The following is a 15506-nucleotide window of genomic DNA, read 5'->3' as shown; positions in this document are numbered from 1 at the left end:
AGGAAGGACCCAAAACCTAGTCCCACACCATGTTGAGACAACAAGGATCCAGCTCCTTGGCGAGCATCCCTATCCCATGTGAACATTCCTCTGTTTTCGTTTCTAACCAACTGTTTTTGTTCTACCTCTTCCTTAAGTGTAGCCTCGCCCTCTCAATATCCTGAACTCGGGATCGTTTTTAAGTGCAGCGCCAGGCAAGAGATACAGTAAGATAAAAGCGGGTAGAAGCTTAGCAAAAATCTGACTTTGGTTAAACTGTTCAACTTCTGGGGGACTCAGTTTCCTCTTTCTTACAGAAATGAAGTAGATGCAGACGTAAGTCCTCAATTACTTCAAAATAAAATCCAAGCCTTTGAAAATACTGCATCCATCTTTACAAATGCCGGAAGCAAGACGCTATATTACATCAGAATGGTACTCCCAGAATGTCTATTTGTTTTATGAGTAGCTCTAGGTTTTTGTGTGTTAAAAGTGACATTTGTCTTTGCCTATTCTTCTGTCACGTTTACAATATTGTTACATAGAATTCCACTTCGTACTGGCTTCCAAGTGAAAATCAATATTAAAAATCAAAAACAAACCCCCAAAACTTGAATTATTGTCATCCATGACCCTGCTACTCAAAGTGTGGTCAGATGGCGTCATCTAGAAGTTTGTTAGCAATGCAGGCTCTCAGGCCCCTCCCCAGATTTACCAAATCAGAATGTGCATTTTAACAAGATCTACAGTGATTCAAATGCACATTAACATTTGAAAAGCCCTGATTTGTATGTTTCAAATATTACCAGCTTAGCTTTCATAACCCAAGATCATTGGGTTTCCCTTCCTCTTCCAGTAGATTTTATTAAATTAAATTCAAATAAAGATGCTAACTACTAAATAAGTACTGTGACGAGGCAGAAACCACCAATCACCTGCAAACAACTCTAAAAGGCATGCCACAAATTTCTTTACAGGCAAATCTTCTAGTCCAATATTTAGTAAATACATTTGCTTTTATAGTAAGTGAGTAAAATCTATGAATGATATTAAACGTAGCTATTCCAGTGTTGGCTGGACCCTTGAAGTAGTCAGGATGACTTCACTTTAGCCTCTAGTACTTCCTGCTTCCTTTGCGTGTCTGCCAATCACTTACCTTCTGGGATGTCTGCAATGTCATTTTCCCTTGGACTTACCTGAGGGAGAAATTTCACCATTCAATCAGCAAAACAATGCATCTTGTAAAGTCCATTCTGAGCCAAGTTCCTCAGTGTTGTGGTGAAATTACCCCATATTATTCCTCCCAGCCTTACAAGGCCAGGTTCAAGTGGAAACATACACTTAAGTGCCAAGGTCTCCCTTTCTGGGGAGGAAGGCTCTTTTGCATTTTATGAACCAGAAATTTAGGGGCAGAAAGTCAGTATCTGCATTAAGTGAGGCTGTTACTGACTTCACTTGGAAGAGAGCTTTTGGCTTCCAGCTTTCTTAATTAGGAAGGAAACTGTCAGAAGAAACTGATCATATAGGAAAAATGCAGGCCTCCCTGTACTCTTGTCCTCTTGGAAACAATATTAGGAAATATTTTACATCCTGTTGTGGTCCCACGTAAGCCGTAAGCCGAGAAGAGTACTACGTGTTTTGGTTTCTACTGTAGCCCCATCAACAGAACCCGAATACTTCTGCCCCTAATTTCTCAGTCCAGTGAAGTCCAGAGAGGGCAGGGGTGCTGAGAACAACATATGCGGTCCACACTGTCCTGCACACAAACCCACTTTCCAAAGAAATCCTCCAAAAGCACAAGAGAGTGTGCAGTGGATTTCTCATGGGGTCCAAACTGAAATACATTAACATCCGCCTAATTCTGAAAACTATCTAAGCACAGCATGTGTATGCTCACAGTAAGAGCATACACCGCAGTGGGGTACAAACAATTAAAAGTTCGTTTCAAAGTGGAAATGCAAAATAGAACGAATATCTATTTTCTGGAAATGAATCTAGCCATCTGCCTTGCAAGAGCCGCAGGAGGAGTACCCAAAACAGCAGAAACAGCAGCCTCTGGTGTTAACAATCTATTCTCAAATCTCATGCTTCACATTTCCCCGGCAAACAAGGCTAAAAATACAAGACAGGCAACAAATAGTCTCTCGGGTTCTGCCATTCCATGGATGGCGCATTCAGAGTGATACTTTGTGTTGAAATTCGAAACTGGGGGGGGAGCAAGCTATCATGGGGGGGGGAGCAAGCTATCATATTAGAAGCTGGCACTCAGAATTTTAAGTGTGAATCTGATCCCAAAGTATATTAAGCTGAATGGTGAGAGGGTGGCTGTTTGCGTACAACATAAATCTCTGAGACGTATCTGAATACATTTATAGATTTATTTAAGCTCCTCTAAATTCTTCTCCAAGTCTCAGAGTTATAGAGATATAATTTTAGTACTTATGTCACCAAAATATCAGACTCATTTTGTTTCGGCACAGTTTAGAAAAGCGTCTTTATTGTGGGCTCTGGAGTCGGACTGCACAGGTTCAAATCCAGGCGCCACCACATACTAACTCCGCGGCCTTGAGCGAGGTACTTACCTTCTCTGTGCAGCTCTTCTGCTATCTTCAAAAGGAGGATAATAAGAGTGCTCACCTCAAAGAGTTATTTTAAGTTATGTTAAGTTACTTTAAGGATTATGTAAGTTAATGTGTGTAAAACTCTTTAGAGTAATGAATGGCGCCTGCTAAAGACAGTCATTGCTATTATTATCTAATAGTCAAGCACGACTGCACAAATGCCTTCTCTTAAGGAACAGGCATAACACAGAGAGTGGCAGCAACACGATGACAGGTCTCACGCCAGTGGTGGCCATGAAGCGAATGACTGGGTACGCAAACAAGCGTCTTTACCTAGAGTATGCGGCCAAGAATGACAGAGGTAAGTCCCCCTTGGTTATTCGGTCATGCTGTTAGTTCATGAAGGTGGCAGAATAAGGAGGACAGAAGACAATGACACGGCTGGTCAAGGAGCACTGCCCAGTGTACGGGACAATCAGAATTAATGGCAAAGGTATAATCAAGGAGGGGGACACATCCGGGCTCTCTGTGAACATCTGTGCCTGCCGCTTAAGAGGACATCCTGCATCACCACCACCACCTTCCTTAAGAGAATGTTATGGAATAAATCTTTCTTCATACACTTGGTCTTCGGGATTAGACTGTAACACGTATGGTCTGGGTCCCCAGCCTCCATATTTTAAAAAGAAAGAAAGACCCGAGGGAGTGATATCAAATATTCATTATCTCCTGAACAACCAATTTCTTGTTAAACCTTGAAAGTTGGCAGTATTTCAAGTTGGGTCCTTATTTGGTAGAAGGAGGATGATAAAACATTTACAAGCCATTGAGGCAACGGACAGAAAAGTGCTTCTTCCCTAACTACTAAGACAGTGGGGTCTAGAACTACGAGACCCGCTCAGTCGTAGAGTTTTGATGGAACTCACGGAGGATTCCTGGGGTTCCATAGGTTTCCCCAACCTATGGGGTACCACTTAAAGAACCAGAGACCCACAGATGGGTCACTCAAAGACTGAGGAAGAATGGAAGGCTGACATTACTATTTTCCCTGGTAAGATTATGAAAAAGGGTGACAGATGCTGCCACTATAGGGTCAGGTAAGAACAATGAATCTCTTCTTATCAGCTGAGATACTTAAGAGATTTCTTGAGCAGAACCCTTTGTCAGGCAGGAAAAAAAGATACCACCGGACTGCTCAAACGAAGAGTACAACCCAAGAGTCACAAAAAGAAAAAGCCACCAAGAAATTACAAGAAAAGGCTCTCTTCTCATAGCTCTTTGGAGGGGAAGATCCTGGAGGAAAAAGAAACAGAATGCGGGGTGGTGGAGGCAGTCATTATGTTCGTTAAGGAGAAAGTGAACATAGATATAAAACTGCAGGAACGAGGTAGGTAGATGGATTTAAGTATGCGTGAACCATGCGACCCTACTGTGCCTATAAAACAGTTGTATTTCTCTTGCCCTTAATGCATCACTATGGTTACCATAAGGAAGATTTCATTGTCCGCGAAAATTTTTAAAAGAAGGACTTGTGTGAAAGCTCAGCCCAGCTGAGATCATCTTCCTCCCTGCCTTCAGGCTGGGATATCTATGTACAGTATCTAATAGAGGAATCGCAACCGGATCAACAGCAGTGCTCCCTTTTTTCAAAGAATAAAAACAAATCAGTGTGACAACATGATGTGGATTCAATTAGCACTTGGCAGGTCATGAATAACTTTTAAACCCCCTTCTTTTAACTTGGAAAGTGTTAAAACATACGGTAATCATGGTACCCAAGCGCTTTCCTTACAGTAAGTATGCTATCCATCAAGTACATAAATCTCAAGAATTAAGTCTAGCTTCCAAAGGAGGGAACCAGAACATGGCTCCTTGGGCCACTACTAGTTTCTGCAGGCAGTCCCTTGCCCCGTGTATTTTCCTCGCTGAGGACATTCAAAGCCAAAATCATCTGAAATCTCGTTGCCATTTTCAGAGGGTTTTTACATTAGGTATGGAGGGAAAGAAAAGGGGAAAAAAAGGAGTTGGTACAATGATCTTGGAAACAAATAAATGATAATTGTAAAGAAATGGCTACTGAATTGTTCAATCTTCTTAATATAATCAAAGTAAATGGCATAGTTCTGTCTATCCTGTTGTTTCGGGAAGGCGGAGTACCTTGGTTCAGACCAACATGAAAAGGCTTGTAGAACAAAAAAACTATTTACTTGGATAAGTAACAACACTGTAGAGCCAACCCCAGAGAATGCAGTGAAACTACTCAGCAAACATGTCCCCTGGGTGCATCTCATCTTGCTTTTAATGAGCGGGCACCTTCCTGAGCTGGGAGAACTTAAATAACTTTGAAACGCGCCCTTTGTTCTGAAAACCCTAATTGTACCCACCTGTCCCAAGCCAGGTTATGTGGCTTCACAGATTTTATAGCCTGTTTACTGCTCATTTCTTGGGGAATCTCTGACAGGTGCTAAAGGTAACAGGCTTTCTGCCCCAGAAAGTAAAACACCACAAGGGAAATATTAGTCAGAGGTACTGCTCCACTCCATGTGTCTTGAACATTACTATGATCTGTGCAAGACATTTGTTGTAAATAAGCCTGCGGAGTGTACAGTGTGTTTTCCAGGAGTCCTTTGAAGAACAGCTTGCAGACAGGAGGTGCTAGCCTTAGTTTCACAGCCAGCAAAACTCCATCCAAGAGGCTTTTGGCAGGTCCGCACCTCTTGTTTCAAGCTGGCTTCAAGACAGCCCCACCAACCAAATTCCAAGGGTCAGTATGTGGAGTCAGTCACTCTTAGGTATTCAGCATAGAACAGCAAGTGGAAACTCAGACATTTACATCAACACTCAGAAAAGGCCTGCTTTCCCCCCAATAGTGTATTAAAAACAACTCAGAGCTGACTTTGCAAGGAGGCATTCTCTGTAGTAAATTAAATGGCTGAAGCTTGTGTTTCTCCCAGCGAGGAAAAGAACTATGCTTCACCATCACCTAGTGTGTGCAATCACTTGAGGCTCATTTTTAAACCTTTCCTGCTTTTTAAAAAGCCTGCTCCATTTAAAAAAACACAAAAAACAAAAACTTTTCAGGAAATGAAATGCAAATAGTCACTGAACAGGATCATAAAAGGGAAAAACCTCTATCCACTTTTTTCTTTTTTTTAATTCTTCATTCCAGACAGCACGACTGCTTTTAACACACCGTTAGCTTTTATAAAAATGAAATTACACTGGTTTTTCTGTGATCGTCCTCAACCCTTTCCACCCTTTCCTGTCTCCCGGCTACTCACAATACGTTCAAGGTAGAGGTAAGGTGGGCAGATCAGTTTCACCCCTCACCAGTCAAGCGTTAGGTAAATCATTTAAGGCAATTACAAATTCTAACCCTAATGGATGACACCTAGGAATAAAGAAAGAGCGGGAAGGAAGAGCTTCCGGATGATTTCAAGGGTAAAGCCACAGTCCTCAAGCTACGTGTAAAACTGCCTCTGATCAGCTTCAAAGCAAGTCCGCGGTTTTAGGTTCATGCTTCCAGTCCTCGCTCAAGGTGGAGCTGAAACCAGGTGCAGAATGTCACTCTGCCGGAGTCCAGAGGATCCAGGAAAAATGGGGTCTACGTTTCTAAGTCGGAAAGAAGCTGCGGCTTCCCAGCCGCTCAGGGGTCCCCGCGCTCACGAGCTCCCGGACTGGAGCCGGCACCGGGCAGGGAGAGGAGGCGCCGGGTGGGCGGCCTCGGGCCAACTGCTAACCCGGCGGGGCACTGCCGGCGCAGTTAAACGCGGAAGGTGCACGCCGCTCTCCCGAGCTCCCGCACACCGCGGCCTCCTCGAAAGAAAGCCCACTGCTGCCCAGGACCTCGGGCTGCTGTCGCCCGAGAGGTGTCGAGCTTCGCGGACTTCAGCCTGGGCGCTGCTCCCCCAGAGAAAAGGCGCCCTCTCCATTCAAGCGCACCCTCCAGAGACTCTCATCACCCGGCGCCCCTCCCAAGGAACTCTCGGACACCCCTACGGGCGCCCACCCGTGAACGATCTCGCCACGGAAGGAAGTAAAGAGGACTGGGGGGAGCGAGATTGGAGTGAAGAGGTGGGGACTCCAGTCTGCAGCAATTGGGGAGGGCTCGGAAAATACAGCAAACGACGAGAGGAAAAGAAGGGTAGGGGCCCCGGTCCCAGCAACCTGTAGGGCTGCGGCTGATCGCGAACTTGGGGTGGGAGACAGTGGTCCCCTCGGAGGTCCTCCGCCCGAGTCCCACCCCGCTGCGCTGAGCGCGCGGAGAGGTGCAGGGCGCAACTTGGGAAGCCAACGCCATAGGTGCGGGTCCCGCTCGGCCGCCTCGCCCCCGGCTCCGCCTCCCGCTCGACCCCGCGCTTACCTCGGGCAGCCGCAGCCCCCGCCGCCCAGAAGCAGAGCCCCAGCCAAGGGAGCCACCGGCGCGCCCCTCCAGCGTCTCCTCTTGCGGCGGCCGCTCTCCGCATGCTGCTTGCCCCGCTCGGGAGTACGGATCCTCTTCTGCGCCCCGGCAGCCCGGGAGAAAAGCACTGAGAGCCAGGGGCCGAAGCAAGTGGGTCCCGGGGTGCTTCGGCGAGTGACTGCTCCACCGCCGCTCCCTACAGCAGCAGGGCAGGGCGCTCCGAGCCGCCGCGCGCTGGGCACCCAGAGGATGCGCGCGTCCCCATAGCCTCCCACGGCGGGGCGACCGCTGCCGCCACGGTCACTGCCCGAGTCACCCGCCGTCCCTGCCGCACTGCCCGCTCGCGGTGTTCCAGCCGCCGCCGGGTTCCGGACTAGAGAGCGGAGGAAGGAGCCCGCAAGGCTAATGAGACCCCCCCCCCCCCAGAGGCCGCCCCTTCTCCTCCCCTCCGAGAGGCAACCAATGAGCCGGGCCGGGGCGGGGCGGCGGCGGCGGCGGCGGGCGGGCGGGCGGCGCGGGGCGGCGCGGGGCGGGGCTGGCGGCAGGGAGGCGCAGGTGAGCCCCGCGGCGGCTGCGCGCGACCCCAGGTGCCTCCGCGAGCTCGGGAGCAGGACCGCCGCTGGGCTTGCGGAGGTCACGCTCGCCCCAAGATGGGAGCAAAGCCTGCGGGCCTGTTGGAGGCGAACCCAGCGCAGAAATATGTGGGCATCTCGGCAGCCTGAGTCTGCTGCTTCCTGCAAACCACTGTTTCGTTCAACTTTGAGCCCTTTCACAGCCCTGCCCCTCTTGCTTCCATTTTTTAAAATCAGACCAGACACCACTCCAGAAAAATTCAAAAAACAAAAAAAGACAAATGCCAAGTGGGAAAAAAATAGCACTGGAATAAACCCATTATTGCAACTAAGCTAAATGTGCATGCATGTACATAAAGAGGTGGGGAAGTCATGGGTGCATGAGGGGTATGTGATCGATTTTTATTTTTTCTTTTTTTCCCCAATTCCCTTGTCTGTGGTCCTAATCACCCAGAAAGCGCCCAAATTTTCAGAAAAGCTCTTTCGTTTCTGATGGCTCCTGTTTCGTTTAAATCTGGGCCCTGGCAATTGCCTTCCTCCTAAGTATCTGGGAAAGGAAGTCGTGCTGGGCCTTTGTCATGAGAAGGAAAGACTTTTCTTAAAAGTGTGGTTTGTTTTGAATGGGTTGTCAAATCTTCATTTCCCTGCTTTTGAAAGTACCTCCCGGTTGCCTCTTATTCTCCCATTTGCAGAAGGAGTCATTTAAGAGAGATTGCCTCGGGCCACACAGTTTCAGAGCAAAGAACACACTTGGGGGGTTGGCCCTGAGTTCAAGGCTCCATAGTCAGAGCACCATATTCGAGCCCCCAGAATGATGCCAGAACTCAGCTGGTCAGAATATGTGTCCCCTTTTGCCTGGTGGACCCCAATAGAAAACGAAATCTTGGTTTGAAAGAAAGCGTTCCCAACACCTCCCCACGGCCCACAGTCAATATCAATACAGTACTTTCAAAAAGTCCCTCTCTCTGGTCAAAGAACCACCTGACCCGAAACACGTTTCTCTGGAGAATAAACAGTTTAAAGTGAGGTAATAGTTCTGGATGAGGTAATTGTGCTAAGTCGCTTTCTTCCTAGGAAAAAGAGGATGATAGGCAGAAAGATTGATTCCCTGATAAGCACATATGCCATCCCTCTCCTGAGTGCCACCAGACACGTGACTGTCAGCAATTGCTTCCTCTGGTCTTCTTAGCCTCAATAAAAGGTTTGGGGCCTGGTCAAGGAAACCAAGCTCTGGGGAATGAAGGCTTCAAAGCAAAGACTGATGTGGGATGGGCTAGGGACTCGCCTGAAAATCTCTTTAGAATCTTGGTAAATGAGGGTTTTGTCCTTTTCCTCTGAGAAGGTGAACTGGGAATTAATCTACCAAATATGCTTTACCTGTCCTCTGGAAAATAGTCATTCATCCTCTGACTTTCTTTATTCTTCAAGACCATGTGGCAGTTATATCATAAATGAGTATTTTCTTAAAGAAAAAAAAGAGAAAAGAAAGAAAAGGGAATTACTGTGTTTCTCCAAAATAGTATTTAAGTATTACTACTGTCTCCAAAGGGGAGCAAAAGTAAAAACAATTTTATTTTGAAAAAATATCTAGGAAATAGATGAGCTAATAAGGTTAATTAGTGAGATTAATAAGTCAAGTAAAATTGTGATGACAGTTAAGAGAGAAGGAAGGAAACTAAGAACCTTTGAATACATACGCTGCTCAAGGAATGGGATATATATACATACACACACACACACATATACATATACAAATATATATTTTGTTATGCATATAAATATTTGTTATATGTAATTGTTGTTGTTTTTTAGAGCAGAAGCGAACCCAGGAAGTCAGGTACTATTATCCCTGTTGGGCAGATAAGGAGAGTCAGGCTGAGTAGAGAAGTGATTCGCCCAAGGTCACATAACCAAGGGGCTGAACATTAAGAATGAGGCACCAGGGACTTCTGTGGTGGTCCAGCAGTTAAGATTCCGTGCCCCCAGTGCAGGGGGCCCGGTTCGATCCCTGGTCAGGTAACTAGAGCCTGCACGACACAACTAAGAGCCTGCATGCTGAAACTAAAGATCCCGCACACCACAAGGAAGATCCCCTGTGCTGCAACTAAGACCCAGCACAGCCAAATAAATATTTTTTTAAAAGAGGGGGGGGCTTCCCTGGTGGCACAGTGGTTGAGAATCTGCCTGCCAATGCAGGGGACACGGGTTCGAGCCCTGGTCTGGGAAGATGCCACATGCCACGGAGCAACTAGGCCCGTGAGCCACAACTACTGAGCCTGCACATCTGGAGCTTGTGCTCTGCAACTGGAGAGGCCACGACAGGAGAGACCCGCACACCGCGATGAAGCGTGGCCCCTGCTTGCCGCAACTAGAGAAAGCCCACGCACAGAAGCGAAGACCCAACACAGCCAAAAATAATTAATTAATAAATTAATTTAAAAAAAAGAATGAGGCACCAGCTTGCACAATTCTAAACCCAAGATGAAGTTTGAAGTCCTGTCCGTTCCACTGAGTTTTCCAGAGATGAGACATTCTGCCTCGTCCTCCTCAGTACTGTTTAGCAACTGGGTTGGGAGAGGTTCGGTCTTCAGTATTACCACACCTATTACAGACCACATATTCATTATACATCTTGTACTAACTGTGTTTCACATATCAATACACCCTGTATTCATCTAATTCTGGCTATTTTAAAAGATGCAGGAATTGTACTCCATTGCATTTGGAAAAATATCCATATCCATCTGGAGAAATACATTGAGTAGTCACTACCTGGGATCATAGTCTCTGGCCAAGGAGCAGCCTGGAAGAACTGACCTGAGAATCAGGAAACCAGGTGCTGGGCCCTGACGCTGCCAGGGACTGTGTGGCTTAGGGCAAGTCAACAGCTCCTAGTCTCAGTTTCTCCATCTGTAAAATGGGAGTGCTTCACTAGATGAGCTTAAGATCAACCCTGTATAAGACCCATCATTTTCAACTTCAGCACATTATAATTTTGAATGCTCAATACAACCAAGTTGGAAATTAAGCCACTTCTTCTGAAATTGGGACAATTATGTGACAAATGCATTGTGTTCTAGACAAATGATTTTGGATTATAGCCAACCTATAAGTATTAGCTATAACCAAGTAATATTAATTTAATGAATAGGCTTAGTAAAATGTTTTTCTCCATTCTTTGCTGCTTGAGTTGACTAACTGTTTTCTAACAATTGATACTTAAAGATCAAGAGGTAGAACATTTCTACTTCCATTGCCTTTTTTTACTGCATAAATAACTGACATATAACATTATATGTTTCAGGTGTACAACATAATGATTCGATATTTGTGTGTATTGTGAAATGATCACCGCAGTAAGTCTAGTTTACATCCGTCACCTTACATAGTTATGATTTTTTCTTGTGATGAGAACTTTTAAGATCTACTCTTTCAGCAACTTCACATATACAATATAGTATATTAACTATAGTCACCATGCCATACATACATCCCCAAGACTTATGTATTTCATAACTGGAAGTTTGTACCTTTTGACCCCCTCCACCTATTTCACCCACCCCTCCCCCTGGCAACCACCAATCTGTTCTCTGTATATATGACTTTGGTTAGTTTTGTTGTTTCTGTTTTCCTTTTAGATTGCACATATAAGTGAGAACGTATGGTACTTTTTCTTGTCTGACTTACTTCATTCAGCATAATGCCCTTAAGGTCCATTCATATTGTTGCAAATGGTAGGACTTCCTTCTTTTTTCATAGCCTTTTGATCATCTCCAACCAAACTAGTCTCAAAAGATAGAAAATGTTTGAGTCTAATTTGGAGGAGGAGAGATACAGACTTTGCACGGTGAGATATGCCCTTCCAAATACAGTGAATTTTTTTTTTTTTTTCGGTACGCGGGCCTCTCACTGTTGTGACCTCTTCGGTTGTGGAGCACAGGCTCCGGACGCGCAGCTCAGCGGCCATGGCTCACGGGCCTAGCCGCTCTGCGGCATGTGGGATCTTCCCGGACCGGGGCACGAACCCATGTCCCCTGCATTGGCAGGCGGACTCATAACCACTGCGCCACCAGGGAAGCCCCAGTGAATTATTTTTTAAGTGGTTTACTATAACTCCTTATGAAAACCTGTGTATTTGCCTGGAAAACATATGTTAAATGATTTGGCTTCCCTGTTTGGTGTAAGTGGTAAAACTCCAAGGGACATTAAAGGAGGTACAAATATTCTACAAGCGTAAGAGGAAAGAATTTGTCGTTCAAGGAGATGGGGAAGGAGAGGAGTGAAGGAGTGGGTGGAAAGCCACACCTGCCAGCACATGGCCTTTCTCCCAGGAGATCCAAATCATCATTAAGGCTACGGAGGCAAGTGAATTCTTCATGAAAACAGAGCAAAGCAATTGTAGTTTGAACCTAGATAACTGAAGACAAAACAGACACTCAAAACAGAGAGAAAGGACCTTAGACAAGGAAGCTTTCAGAAAGTATGGAGACACTGTGGGGCTTCCCTAACAACAGAACTGAATTCTCTTTAGGTCCAGGAGGTGCCTATTTAAAAATCTGAAGCCAGGTGTCGGAAGTCAGTGAGATCAAGACCCCTGGGAATAGAACACAGCTGTAGCTACAAAGGAGAGGCAGTAGGCTTAGAAACATTGGGTGAAGACTTAGGGGGAAAGAGCGGGGGAAAAACTCCACCATACAGTTGTACATCTTACTTTTACCTAACCTTCTGGACTGAATAGGTAGTTTTAGTTGTAACCACTGTAAGAATCTTTCTTTTAATGTTTCTAGGGCCTTTGTAGGCTGCACATAGATCCTTTCCTAAGCATGCGCCATAGAGGGGCAATCTTCCCACGTTCGTAGCTTTCCTCCTCCGGACACCTGACTGCTATTCTGAAGACCCAACTATTTCTAGCTCTGCCACTACCGGATGTTTCTGATAAAAGCCCCTGTCTCTATTAATCATACAATTATGATAATTAATAGGTGAAGACCAAAAATGAACCGACAAAAGAGCAACAGTTGGCAACCTCAGTTGGTGAACTTGGCAATCCAATTAAATGAGAGAGTCTACAAGCAATATTGCCATTGGAAATACTCTGTGTCAATCATTACCCCAGAAAGGTCACGTTCAATCAGAGCAGCACATTTCAGAAAGGCATGCAACTTACAGAAAGCAGGCAGAATTTAATTCACCACTATGTGCTCACGGTCTCACTCATAATTCAGGAAACTGCTGGAACAGGGGGAGAAAATGATGCTAAGAGCCGGAAAGCCTTGAGTGCTTCCCAATGTGATGTTTATCCAGATACAATAATCCAGGTTAACAACCGTCCCTGTTAAAGGTAATATGGGGTCATTTGCTAAGGAAACTCACACACACAATATTAGAGAAGTCTATTTTGGATATTGGGCTATGGAGCAGCAATAAAGTACAGAAATCCAATACATTTGTTTAAAAAGGACAGCGGGCACCAGAATAAGACTCTAAACACAGTTTTCCTGACACCGCAAGTGTGCCTTCCTCATTTTCTACCCTGGTAATTACTTCCCGGAATCAGGTGTCTAGGAGTTTCGGCTGTAGCTGCTGACACAGACAAAGGAAAGAACTTAAAAATAATAACAAGGACTTCCGTGGTGGCGCAGTGGTTAAGAATCTGCCTGCCAATGCAAGGGGACACGGGTTCGAGCCCTGGTCCAGGAAGATCCCCCATGCCGCGGAGCGACGCGGCCCGTGCGCCACAACTACCGAGCCTGCGCTCTGGAGCCCGTGAGCCACAACGCTGAAGCCCGGGCAACTGGAGCCGGTGCTCCGCAACAGGAGAGGCCACAGCAGTGAGGGGTCTGCGCGCTGCAGCAAAGAGTGGCCCCCGCCTTGACGCAACTAGAGAAAGCCCACGTGCAGCAACGAAGACCCAACACAACCAAAAATAAATTAATTACAAATTTTTTTTTAAAAAAGTTAGGTTTTAAATAAATAAATAAAAATAATTACAAGAAACACAATTCTTTGGCAGTAAAATTAATGTGTTAGTGCTTTAAAAAATAATAAACTGGGGGGCTTCCCTGGTGGCGCAGTGGTTGGGAGTCCGCCTGCCGATGCAGGGGACACGGGTTCGTGCCCCGGTCCGGGAGGATCCCACATGCCGCGGAGCGGCTGGGCCCATAAGCCATGGCCGCTGAGCCAGCACGTCCGGAGCCTGTGCTCCGCAACGAGAGAGGCCACGACAGTGAGAGGCCCACATAACGCAAATAATAATAATAATAATAATAATAATAAACTGGGATGAGAAAAGACAAGATGTGTAAACTCATAAAAGATGTAGCCTCTGATGACAGTGTAACATGCAACCCCTGACTTACCTGACCTTGGCACTGAGCATCAGAAACGCGACAACTTACTCCTCCCAGCACTTTATGGTAGCTCAGGGACAGCCTGGTATCTTTCCATATTGGGAGAAAATGCTGTGATTCTTAACCGTCAAGTGGAAGATGCTGCCAAACCTTCTGTGGGGTATGTGTTTTCATTTGTTCCTCTTGATCTACTCTGGTGGGTACTATGCCTGCTGGTGAATAGAGAAAACAAGGCAAGAGATTTCCCGAGATAACGAAAGTAAATTTATAGTTCAAAGTCACATGACTGCCATGCCACCATCACTACACCACACAGATAAACCACACAGCTATCTCCTGTCAACAGAAAAAAATGCACAATCTAGAAGTTGAGAATGATGTTTTATTCAACGGTCTTGTCGAGGACTTAAGCTTGGGAGGCAGCCTCTTGGATAGCTCTGAGGGACTGCTCCGAAGAGGTAAGGGAAGAACCAGGATATATAGGAGTTTTTGCAACAAAAACCAGGTAGCTGGAACATCGAAAGATTACTGTTAATTAAAGAAAAAACAGAGGTCTCAAGTTAATGAATTTAGCGCTTTTCTATGTATGGGAAGATGCAAGATTCTGGGCTCATTGAAATCATTCCTTTGATATGCACCTAACTATCTAGGGCCAGTATCCTGCTTTTCTCCATCCTGAATCCCCTCAGGGTGCACAGTCAGTGGCTGATGGCTTGATGGCTGCAATGTCCTTCATTTATTGACCTGGCAGGTGACATTCTTCCTTCACGCTCCAAATAGAAGAAGACTGAAGGTAGGAGGAGATAACTGCCCTGTAGGTTCTGGTCAAGAATAGAATTAAGAATCAAAAATACAGCAAGTGGAACAAACTTGTATTCCAACCTCTCCATCTCCTCATTAGTATTACAAGATCCAGAGCTGTTTCATTTTCCTGGAACTGGAAAATCTACCCAGAGCCAATTGCTGGGGAAACGTAGGGTTAGATGCACAGTTTCCAGTCTATAGACATGAATAGAGCCAGTGGCTTTCTTTTTACTGAAACTGCCTGTTTTCCTGCAGAACAAGGACTAAGGAATACATGGATGCAGTCTGTATGTCAAAGTTGGAGATCAGAAGGGCCTGTATTGCCTGTTTGGAGTACCAGTACCAAGAGAAGAAACAGGTGTCTGGCCTCTGGAAAAAAGTATGACAAACAGAATGGTAGTATATACATTTAGGGGGTGGATTATGCTATTGAAGGAGTTTATCAAAGAGCCTTTAACCATAAGAAGCCACTCGTGCAAATGCCAATCACTAAGAAAAGAATGGCTTCTCTGAGAAGTAAAACAAAAGGAATAAGCAGCATAAGTTTTCTTTCTTTTTATTTTTTAATTTTCTTCTCTCATTTCCATTTTTCCTTCAGTTCCCTTGATCTCTCTTCCGGAATAAGATATCATAAATGACTCCCTGTCACTAAGAGGAGGATGACAACTCCTGTGGATTCTTCAAAGCAGGACTTAAGTAACTGTTGCATGATTCCAATCAAAGTTGTAAAAAGAGAAAATGCTAGCTTAACAAACAGGGTCATTTCCAATTTTCAAATAAAGCTTTGACTTTCCCGACCCAAATCCTACCATATACCTGCTTCCTTTTATCCATCTTT

At 45.5% G+C, this 15506-nt stretch overlaps 1 protein-coding gene across 1 annotated transcript in view; it reads right to left on the bottom strand.

The window, feature by feature from the left end:
• UNC5D (unc-5 netrin receptor D) overlaps nt 1-7006 on the bottom strand; it is a 601039-nt gene extending 594033 nt beyond the window's left edge. Inside the window, exon 1 of the mRNA XM_027122816.1 lies at nt 6904-7006. Coding sequence (XP_026978617.1) covers nt 6904-7006 — 103 coding nt within the window. The remainder of the gene's footprint in view (nt 1-6903) is intronic.
• Nucleotides 7007-15506: the final 8500 nt, after the last annotated feature.

This window comes from Aethalodelphis obliquidens, unplaced genomic scaffold (genome assembly GCF_003676395.1).
Source record: "Aethalodelphis obliquidens isolate GAN/ISIS:26980383/991018 unplaced genomic scaffold, ASM367639v1 scaffold25, whole genome shotgun sequence".
Lineage (NCBI taxonomy): Eukaryota > Metazoa > Chordata > Mammalia > Artiodactyla > Delphinidae > Aethalodelphis > Aethalodelphis obliquidens.
The sequence above is the reverse complement of the archived record's forward strand: the minus strand, read 5'-3'. Positions and strand labels throughout refer to the sequence as shown.